At 34.9% G+C, this 12376-nt stretch overlaps 1 protein-coding gene across 3 annotated transcripts in view; it reads left to right on the forward strand.

Moving 5' to 3' along the window:
- The window catches only part of cpx (synaptic transmission protein complexin), a 320263-nt gene that overhangs the window by 282946 nt on the left and 24941 nt on the right, over positions 1-12376 (forward strand). For all 3 annotated transcript variants that reach the window (XM_073077217.1, XM_073077225.1, XM_073077231.1), the window contains one exon: positions 11144-11307. In XM_073077217.1, coding sequence (XP_072933318.1) covers positions 11144-11307 — 164 coding nt within the window. The remainder of the gene's footprint in view (positions 1-11143; positions 11308-12376) is intronic.

Raw genomic sequence — 12376 nt, forward strand, 5'->3', positions numbered from 1 at the left:
TGAATAGCGGGACAGAGTTATGGTCGCAGTTATGTGCAAAATGGATGGCCCCTAGACTACAATCTTGTCTGGCGAACTGTATCTTAATATTGCCTTTGCATCTTTGGCTAGTATTTCAGTGACCAGGACTGTATAAATAGCCAAATTCCTATTTTAACTTAAATAGCGTCAATATCTTTAAACGGGTTTTATATATGAAAAGATATATGTATTTAGAATAATATGTATAAAATTATTTATTGTAACGATACATATATTGAAACATTTTAAATTAAATTACACTATGAGATATTTATTACATTAATCATTTTACATTACACACATTTTTATGATGCAAGAAACAAGCGAGTGTGTTAAGATGAAATGCCTTATAAAAAATGTCTCCCCCTTAAGGTACCTTAATACAGAAAACCAGACAAAAAGCATCTATTGACAATATTCTTACAATTAGTCAAATATTGGTGCGATTGTAGCACTTCCATAGAACCCCACGAGTTCTACCTCCTTATATCATAATTATATACAGCATAGAAAACGTCTTATATTCTTACCCAAAATCCTAATAATGTTCTTTATATAGCACCCAACAACAATACAATCCAATAAAATATTAATATAACGGTTATTACAGCATTCGTAGCATTATCCGTAGCACATAAAATATCCACGTAGCATTTCGTAGCGGTCGGCCTACGGGCCTACGACTATTTCTGTTTTTATGATATCCGCCAGCGACAGAATCAATATTGGGGTCACGAATAAGCGAATATTGCTTGGTGATATTGGTCTATGGCATAAGCGGTTGCGATTTAAATTTTAGTCAAACTTTTAAATGGTTATGACAGGTTTGGTTAAGTGATGTTTTTTTGTTATTTTTCTTAAGCTTTTTTCGCAAGTCAAGTGAAAAGTATTTTATTTTAAGTAGATTCTTCACAGACCCCTTTAAGAACATAAATATTTACCGCCACTTCATGTAGTGTTTCGTTATGGCGAAAGAAACTCCATGACAGAATTCTACACACTTTTATGAATAATTATAACACAAAAATAATAAAATACTTATTATTAAAAATTAAAACATACATAATATGCGAAATATATTTTTTTTACTTACAATAAATAACAATTTATAGATATGTTTTTTAACTGTCCCTATTAAAGTTGGAACTTATATTGTATTTTACTCATATAATTATATTATTAATCCCTTTTAAAATTTGATAAAACTTGTTATATAATCATAACCGCTCTTCTCTCGTAACTTGTACCTCACGAAGCCGCCTATTGCCTACAATTTACATGACGTTATCGCGTGCAACTTCCCAGTTCGTTAACTCCGCACACAAAAGCCTGTAAGGCTTCTACGCTACATATACTCCAGTTAACTGCTAAACACTTTTAATTTTAATTTAAGTTTTATACACTTGCTAAATTGGTTCTGCAATATAATGCATATAGTTTCTAGACATTATTCATTTATTTTTACATTTATATAGAAACGATAAAGCAGACAATTTTGCAGATTTTATTCATTGTAAGTAAATAGATGGTAGGTTAATTTTCTTGGCGGTCAGGCTTTGGGTTCTATATGATTAAACCGAGAAAGTATAGTCCGCGTAAAACTGCTAGTCCGCTCTGAATATAGAAATGAATCGCGTCGCCATAGCAAATTGTATGACTACACCTGCTCGCAACAACTTCAGAGAGGACTAGCAGTTTGGCGCGGACTATACCACCGCAATCCTATTTCTACCGTAAAACAGTTTGTGGATGTTGACACACGTATAAGGCAACCATTTTAGGCCTCGAATATAGTGACATAGGCTGTAGGTCGAAAACCTATTCTATCTGGAATTACTACTTTATCGTTTTCTAATTTATTTCATAATGAGCTTTTGCCCGTGGCTTCGCTCGCGTTACGAAGTAATATTTTCATCCCCTATTTTATCCCCTTGGGGGTAGAATTGATCAAAATCCTTTCTTAGCGGATGCCTACCTCATAACATCTACCTGCATGTCAAATTTCAGCCCGATCCGTCCAGTGGTTTGGGCTGTGCGTTGATAGATCACTATGTCAGTCAGTCACCTTTGAGTTATACATATTTAGATATGAATATTTTATTTAATAATATTTTTAAAATTTCTAATCTTTTCGAGTAGAATCATGGACATGGTTCATACACTTTTAGGCATATCCAAGAACTCTAAATACTAACGTAAACGGCTACTGACGTCACTAGATCATCAATTACCTCCCTCAAACTACTAAGTTAAAATAAGCCCTGAAATCCAATTGCCCTACTTTCAAAGGTCAGGACAAATTGATTCTTATGGCTGACATTTCAATTGTCTCTCGATCTTTTACAACGAATACAATAGAAAAACTGGATAGGAATCTCTATTATTATATAATTAAGATTGAGTTCATAATTTTACTAAAAAAATATTATTAGGTAATTCGAAAAATGGTTATCGAAAACCAAAAACAGCTATAAAAAGTATTATAAGCAAATATGGATGGTCCGCTCTGAAATTGTTGCGGGCAGGTGTAGTCATACAATTTGTTATGGCGACGCGATTTATTTCTATATTCAGAGCGGACTAGCAGTTTTACGCGGAGTATAACAATTTTTATTTGTTACCCTTCACCACAAAACGTGACGTTACCTGTTTAACTGTGATGTGTATTCGACAGCCGACCACAACGGAAATACGGAGAGCAATATTGGACTGAATACACGACGAAAATGTACACACATTTCCCAATAATACCACAACATATTGGGAACCGGATATTTATAATTCATTCTTGTTATTTAAAATGCCATATATTATTTAAATATATGAAACTGCTACTTACTAATTTTGGAATATTTGTCGTAACAAAAACTCAAACGTACGTACATTTGCAGGTTAGTGAAATACAAGGGTGGTAGAACCCTTACTGCTTCGACTAAAAAGCACCACCGCCACACCAATTTCTGCCTAATAACAGCAGTGTTAAGCGCTGCTGTGTTCCGTTTTAAAAGGTGCGGTAAGGGAGATATACTTATCCCAGACTTTCCAACTTAATCCTTATGTCTGTTGCCGATCGCAGTTAGAACTCTCATCTTATCTGGGATTGATTACATATGTCCAGGGCAGTTTATAAAACTGTCGTGTATGGTTTGGTTTGGTGTAGATTTACCGTGACAATGGTCAAACAGACTTGGATGAGATTTTCACGTTAGAAAGAGTTTTAATTCAAAACAAATATTTTTCCGCAAAAAATATCCGCATATAGTGAAATAACCTAATGGATTACATAACAAACATACATTAAATTTGACGACCCGCGTGGCGGAGCGGCCACTATACCGGTCTGACGCGCAAAGGGTCCCAGGTACGATCCCCGGCCAGACAGATATCTAAATGATGAATTTAAATTTCTGTTTCTGGGTCTGGATGTTTGTGTATTTGTCTATGTGTGTCCATGGCACCCACGACACAGGGAATCCTAGTGTGGGGCTGTGAGTGTAGAAAGCGTTTATTTATTTATTAAATAGGATATTATTTGTATATAAATTGCAAGATACATTAAACTCGTATTCAAATAAATAGACAAGAGGAACCAAAAGCGAATTCAGTTATAATGAACCGGAAGATGAAGTAAAGGAAATTGAAGTTAAAAGTTAAGTTCAAAGCGGGACACAGTTAAGATAATTGCGGTAAGTAACTTCTTTAGAGTTGTAACATTGTTCGGCGGGAATCAGAGCTTCTGAGGCTTTGACCTACTTATTTATTTTGTTGTTGACTTCATTATTTGTAGTTGCGATTCAGCAAAGAAGAATGAAGTCATGGTTAAATGTTTTTAGGCACAGGTTGTCATTTTGTGTTAAAAAAGTTACTGATTTTTGGAAACTGACTACTGAGGAAAAATATATTTTCAATTTTATATTTTAATTACAGACTTTTTAAATTATATATTTGTCTGTTTACATGGAATCTAGAAATAACGTGTTTACTCTCGTTGATGATATTTATTAAGTAGCTTTTAAAATATCACTTAATAATATTCATTGTATATAATAGAATGAAAATGAATACTAAAGAAATACTAAAGAATTTGCAATGACTCGCCTGTTTAAAATGGAGACTATGTATGTTATTGTCAAGATTTAGACGAATCTTATAGTAAAATTAGAGGGACATACATACATTCGCTCGAAAAATATTACCTTGCGCAGTCCGGTGAAAAAAAAATGCATAAAGAGCAAATAAAATATCATCGTTAACATAAACACCATCACAAGACACCCTCTTAACATTTATTCAAAAATGATCATTACCCCACAATAACATTATTTATTCAAAATGATCATTCCGAACGTTGTTTATCCAAAAGATGTTAATATGGGCAATAGCGTATCATCGTAAAGCATTACGAGTTGGATCTCGTTACGTAAACAAACTCGTAAAGTTCTCCCCTCTTTATGTTCATATCGTGTGTTGACGTATATATATTGATTTGTTGGTTAGCGTGTATTTGGTCAATCTTTGATGTGATTGTGGGGGATTTCGTGATGGGTAACGTCCGTTATTCATTTTCGATCTATCCGTTTTTATCTAAAAATTATCGAAATTGTCTAGTTTGAAGAAATGGTCGAACTTCAAATGACGGGCGATGTCACCGTATTGGTTTTTCTTATTAACCCTTTAGAGTCCCAATGATGGGCGAGGTTCGCTCCTAGCTCTCGCTGGCCTACCGTGAATTGGTAGGCTTCGTACACCCTTAGGATTGTTTTTAAGCTGTCAGTTTACTTTTAAAAAAATATCAAGTGTTAAATAATTTTTAAATCAACAATAAGCAAAGAAAAGGTTTTTTACCATTTAGAAATTGCGGTCACTACAATTTTAATATGTTATCACGACAAGTTTCGCCGTTATTCAAAATATCTCAAATCCGCGATAATTGTGGTCTTAAACTATATTACAATTTATTTATTTGCATAGTTACAAAGACGTTTTGTATTGTGAAATCTCTAGGGTAAATGTATACCTCCGTCATGCCACGAAGCCGGCTGGCTATCGATCTGTCTATTATTAGAAGCGTCTGTCGGCTCTGCTGTCTATGATACTTGCATATGATGAAGTACTTTTACAATGTAATTTGTAGCTTAATATATCATTGCACTTGTAAAATAGAAATATTTAAATGGTAGAAAGAAAATAGAGTTGAGAGTGATTTACCCCGTATTTTTAAGTCCAATATCCCATTACCATCCCACTGTTGGGGACGGGCCTCCTCTCAGAATGAGAAGGATTTGGCCATAGTCCACCGCGCTTGCCAAGTGTGCCAATTCCTTCACCTTTTAAAAAAGTGATAATTTTAATATGCACTTAAGTTATTTTTAAGTCCACTTGAAACATTGAAATTGAAATTGCTTACGTTTATTCATCTCTTCATACGTTCATTGGGAACATTTTTGAAGTCATAATTCAGTTAGTAATACGACAACACAATTAAGCGCATGGGAGCCACATCGGTGGGGCTTCCATAATCTAGTTAGCTGAGACTAGGAGTTGGAACTAACTTAGCTGCCTCCAATTTGGATCATTTGATTTGCACTAACTAAACGCGGTTGTCTCGGTAGCGTGTGGAACGCCTGTAGCTCTAAGTTGCAAGTTGAAATATATCGCACCTTCAGATTTATATTGACACTAGCCTAGCCCTATAAACTTTGCACTTTAAAAGACCTCATTTTTGTATGAGACTCGCTGGATTAGAGAGGTCAATCTGGAAGTTATATTGGTATATTTCAGTCGTTTAAAAAAACTTATTTTAATAATTTAAAACCTATGTTACTCCAGGATAAAGTACCTAATAGTAAAAGATTTATTCTAACCGAACCAGTAGTTTCGGAGCCTATTCAACAAACAACCTTTTCTTTAAATCAAATCTTTCCTGTTTATAATCTTATAGTTTAGGCACAATATAAGTAACTTTTCTCAAATATCTTACGGAACCCTATTTTTTTCCATAATAAAATATAGCCTATGTTACTCGTGGATAATGTAGCTTTCGAATGGTGAAAGAATTTTTAAAATCGGTCCAGTAGTTTTTGAGCCTATTCATTACAATGAAACAAACAAAGTTTTTGTCTTTATAATATAGTATAGACTATAGATAAATAATTTATTTATTCATTTATATACACCATCGACTTATCACTAGATATTCTTTAATATTAATATTACAATTTGTTTGGTTTAGTGTGATTCGCCATTACGGGTATATACAACACACATCATATTAACTAATATAACTTTAAACGGAAGTGTAAGTGAATATAACATAGAATTAAAAAAATATATAAAAGTGAATATCAAGTTAGTAGTTTCAATTAAAAGTTAGAATTTAAAAAAAGAAAAGAACTAATCATCGTCAACACTCAACATGATAATTGAAAAATTTAGGCGAAGGGTTCTACCACCTTCAAAAGTATAGCATTTCAATTTTGTAGTGAAATAAAATTGTAAGCATCACGCGCAATAATACAAATTTGATAATTATTCTTTATTTTTTTTCGCTCCACAGCAATAACCTGATTGTTTAACCCATCCTGTCAGGTATAGATGCATCAACGATCTGTGAAAGAGTCTGCGTAATACCACTATCTTGTTAAGTACCAAAACTAATGAAGACAAACTTAAACAATGCACAGATCCATATAACATAAAAATCGAAACCTAAGTAAGTTTGCTTGGGAAACTCACTAAAAATATTCGTAACACAAATTTCAAATAAACAGAGTTCAAAGACAAAGTGACTAAAGCAATCACTTAGCCAAACTCAAAAATTCAAAGTGCCGACATAACTTCAAAAAAATTCATAAAAGTCCATTACAATTCAAATTCCGCCATAAATATTCACGATTAGGAGGTCAAACATACGGAACCATTAATTAAAAGCCGTCAGCGTCTCGAGCGAAATGGAAATGATCGAGAAATGGGAAAGAAATTGAATACTCCAGTCGGAAAAGAAATGGAATACTCGAGTTGGAAATTATCATGTCAGAGGCACGTCCCTATCAATTAATAATTGAATTGGTTGGAGCGTTGAAGAGTCTTTTTCGTAACAGGCGTTAGAGCCACAGACAATAAATTGAGTTGACGCGTCATAGAATTCGTTTAATATGGCGCATGCCGGCGTGTGTGTCATGGAAATGAGGCGGCATTGTTTCGTCATTGCTCCTTTAATGACGTCGAATATTGGATCGCATTTTTGGATCGGCGCGTAAGAATGCAAGGGTCTTGAATAAAGTTTCGGCGTCTACCCTTTATTGGTAATGATGCGATAAGACAGGACGAATTTGGAAATATTTTTATCTTTGCTGCAACCTTTGAATGCCTACTATTGTATATCGTATATTCTATCATGTCTACAATAGTAGTGATTTCCAATAAATATATTGGAAATATATTGGATTTCCAATAAATATATTGGAAATGACGAGATAAGACATGACGGTCTTGAAAATATTATTGAAGGTGGTAGAACCCTTTGTGGTTCGACTCCGGCGGCACCACCGCCACACCTATTTCTACCTAATAACAGCAGTGTTAGGCGCTGCTGTGTTCCGGTTTGAAGGGTGTGGTAAGGGAGATAGACTTTTCCGAGGCGTTCCAGCTTAGTCCTCAGGGGTAGCGGCGCATCTGTGGCCGACCTCAGGTAGGAATATCTAATCCTATCTGGGGTTGATTACAGATGTCCATGGGCGGCAGTAGCCACTTACCATCAGGTGGACTGCATGCTCGTCTGCTACTCTCATATTATAAAAAAAAAAAAAAATATTTTTGCTTCAACTTTCGAATGCCTACTAGATATCGTCTAGTTATCTAGTTCAATCAATAGTCTTATGCTTTATCTGTCTGTTTATCTGTTCATCTCTCTATTTACCAATGTATGGAAATGAGGCGGCATTGTTTCATCATTGCTCCTTTAATGACGTTGAATATTGGATCGCATTTTTGGGATCGACACGTAAGAATGTAAGGGTCGTCTTGAAAGTTTTGGCATCTACTCTTTATTGGAAATGACGATATTAAGGCATGACGATTTTGAATATTTTCGTCTTTGCTTCGACTTTTGAATGCCTACTGTTGGGTTTTGTCTAGTGTTCTAATTCAATAAAACCCTTTACATTTAGTATATCTATTTATCTTTTCGTATCCTCGATATTACTTTATACAATATTGTTGTTATTTTAACTAAAAATATATCGTGGGCAACCCATTATCGTCCCACTGTTGGGTACGGCTCTCAAACTGAAAGGCCATAGTCGACCACGCTGGCCAAGTGCAAATTGATAAGACTCTACACACATTATTTTTTTAACAAACGGGATTTATCACGAATTTTCTTCCTGTTTTGTACTTTATAATTAAGATGGCTTTTTACATTAGTAGAATCACATTAAATATTTTCAAAACTATTTCCCCTTTTAATACATAACGTTGGACACAGACAAAAACTTCTTAGAATTCTAGAATTCTTTGTCTCGTATTCAAGCTTAAGTTTTATAACAATAATTCTCAAAAAATATTATTTAGAATTCTAGAAACAACCACATTTCTTTCATATTTCTGTTACTTAAGTAAAAAGTTTATTCATTTCTGTATAATAAAAAGGTTACTGAGCTTAGCAAAGCTTGAATGAAACTTTTAAAAGTTGCATTCGTTTATTTAAAAGAAGAAGTTAAATAACTTACAAAACAAAGTTGACTTCTATTTAAAGGTTAATGCATTAAAGTACATTATTTCAACATCTTTATTTTTCACAAAAAAAATGTTTTCAAAGGTACGTGAAGTCTACCAACACGTACTTGTCCAGCGCGGTGGACTATGGCCTAATCCTTCTCATTCTGAGAGGATTTCCGTGCCCAGCAGTGGGACAGTAATGGATTAATGATGATGATTTCAACATCTAGTTAAGCTTACTGACAGTGACTGACAGACTAAAACATGTGTGACCATAAATATTTTTAAGAAGTTTTTTATTATAACGCAGATAAGTACTACATGAAAGGATTTTCGATCATTTCTTAAATGGTGTACAAATAATAATAATGATAGCCTAGTGAAACCTTGCCCTCCCATTCGGGATTTCCGAGGTTCAAATCCTATGACTATCCAAAGTAAACAGTAGACTTTACATACATCTGAGACTTTTTTTTATAAATCTCTCAGGTATGCAGGTTTCCTTACGATGTTTTCCTTCACCGTTTAGCATAGTGATAATTAATGTCTAATACGCACATCACTTTGAAAAACCAGAGGTGCGTGCCTAGGATTTGTACCTCGGACCCCTCGATCGAGAGACCGAGTTTCTTAACCACTAGGTTATCACTGCTGTACTAGGCTATCACTGCTGTATGCATTTATTTTAATTTAATTAGCGCTTAATTTAATGTTTTATTCGTATTCTAAATAAACGATTTAAATTAAATACAAAAAAAACTTCAGCTGTTTCTTTATTCGTCGGAGATTTAAAAATACATCGAAACTGCGACACAACGAGCTATAACAGAACAGAGTCCCATATGATACATTGAGAACTCGATTACCATTCTCGATTCTTCTAATTGGATTTATCAACAGGAAATAGAACGATAATGGAGCACATGTGTCTGATAAACGCAAATTGACGTGAACATTGGCGAGCGGGCCGGAGGGGGCCGCTGCGACCGAATTGAATACATTGATTGGGTCTTTGTTGTAGCTAAATCGGTTCGTTTTTAACTGATTTGTAGTTTTTTGTAGATTACAACTGTTGGTTGAAAGGTGACTTGTTTTGACTAGTCTCACATTCTGCCCTGCTATAAAAATATTCTACAACAGGCACTATAGTCGTTACAATTTAATAGGTCGTTTTGACACATGCCATCTTAATATCAGTAAAATTTTGAAGTAACTTTATATTATGAACGAATAACATGTAGGTAATTGGAAAATCAAATACTTCTAAACATACAATTACGAAATAATTTGTAAAAAGAATATTTAGTAAAATTTGTATTACACATTTTATTTCAGTTAAAACGTGTCCAAAACAATTTCTCCTATATCAAAAAGTATCATAATGCGTCGTTGTAACAATATGACGTATATTCGTCTTTTGGCGTATTAGGAAAATCTGATTGCTGTATATTCATCGCAAGTTATGGAAATATCGTCATTATGGAAGTTATATACTAGATAGACTTTAATGATGAACATTTTAAATTACTTTACTGTGAAATTATCCAGTCAAGTGCGAGTCGGACACAGAAGCATTTTTTGTTATTTTTAGTATACACATTATAGTTTCAAGGGCTTTATCGTTTAAACCTTAATGGTCTAACCATTAAGGTAAAGCCCTATTACTGACGGACAAATAGCGAACCCTAAAAAGGATACAAATACAATTATAACATTATAACAACTACAAAACAATGTAATACACCTAACCTAGATACCTAAACCCTAAATAGTCTCGAATTATTCAATTAACGTTCAACGACCCCGTCTGGTTACACAGATCCGCAGATTACTGGATAAGGGTTCCGTAATATATTTGTATTAAATGCTAGTTTCTTGTCCCAAATAATTTGTAAACTAATTATGACGGCGGATTATCTTGTGACTAATTATGTAGGATTTTGAATGGAACTAAGGCTCGGATTTGCCAAGTGTCATTAATGAGATTTGATACTGTAATTTCTAATATTGTTGGTAATCTGCTGAATAAAATTAACTATTTACTCGTATATGACAACTATAGCGCCCTACCTAGTATAAAACATAAAAATCTGACCAATGCCAATGATTTTCGCATAATTATTTGAGAATGTCAGTAACTTAAAATTAGTTTTTTTTGCAATATTTCATACATAGTACGTGAAAAATGTATATACGACGCATGCCATAAAAACGTAGTGAATCATAAAGAAGCTATAGTTTTGATGACAAAAGAACTTTTTTCGTATCAGTCTAATACTATCAGATTATCTTTTATTACTATTTCCTCTTGGGAACATTTTGATTTAGTCACAACAATCAAGGCGCTAATCAAGAAAAGCCAGTCTCAAACAGTTGATAATAAATTCTGTGTCTGTTGTTCCAGGCGCAGTTGGTGGTGATGGAGACGACAGCGACGACAAGGAGAAGGAAGAAGAAGCGGAACGCGAACGACAGGAGGCGATCCGTGAAGCCGAGGAGCGGCGCAAGGAGAAGCACCGCAAGATGGAGGAGGAGCGCGAGAAGATGCGGCAGGAGATCCGGGATAAGGTAGGGATATTTGATAATTTGATTCTCATAAATGGTTTTGGGGGGATAACGAAAATACTCAAACGATACCGATAAAAGCAATGGTCTATACGAATATTATAAAGAGGTAAAGTTTGTAACTTTGATTGTTTGTTTGTAAGAGCTAATCTTCGGAAATACTTAACCGATTATGAAAATGTTTTCACAATCAGAAAGCTACACTATTCAAGAGTGCTGTAGGCTGTATTTTATTAAGATTGAACAAAAAGCGGTCGAAGGCGCGGGTACTGCTAGTCATGATATAAAGTGAAATGTGAATCATATTGGATTTGAAGAAAACTAAGTAAAAACGCGTCATGTATGTGTTTTTCCCTTACCACACCTTTCAACCAGCTTAAAACACGACAAAAACATACTTAACACAACAAAAACGCCTTCAACAAAGACCCTTTGATTGCATACATATGAATTTAAAACAATTCGAGCGTATGTGAAATCCGTCTGAAATTCCGAGCGTTCAAGTGTCGTGGAATTAGGCGCTGTCGGGCACTCGTCGCGAATGAACCGTCGCGTGGAGTGTCGCTTGACCCGATTGCCGGCGCTGGCGGTATTGGGATGTGCTTCGAGTGTTATTGCAATTAATGTACTGTATGATAGCAACTCTTTTTGTGCTTAAAACACTAAAATACATGCCAATTTTCGAGCGTTTTAGGTCTCGAGGAATTAGGATTTCTGTCGGGCTTTCGTAGCGAATCAATGGTCTTGCAATAGGGATTTGCCACATGAGAAGAGACACTATTTCTCTTGGCGTGGATATACGGACCTAAGGGATTTTAGAAAATGGGTAGCTAAGCAGCATCTTCTGTAAACACTATAACACACGATTACTTCCGAGCATTTCAAGGGTTGCAGAATTAGGAGCTGTCGGGCACTCGTCGCGAATGATCCGTCGCGTGGAGTTTCGCTTGACCCGATTGCCGGCGCTGGCGGTATTGGGATGTGCTTCGAGTGTTGTTGTAATTAATTTACTGTGGATAGCAACGCTCTTATTTGCCTTTTGAAGACACGATGTTATTTGTAGGGAGCAGCT

The sequence above is a fragment of the Epargyreus clarus genome, unplaced genomic scaffold (assembly GCF_041222505.1).
Source record: "Epargyreus clarus isolate Ecla_fem2 unplaced genomic scaffold, WU_Ecla_fem_2.2 ptg000002l, whole genome shotgun sequence".
Lineage (NCBI taxonomy): Eukaryota > Metazoa > Arthropoda > Insecta > Lepidoptera > Hesperiidae > Epargyreus > Epargyreus clarus.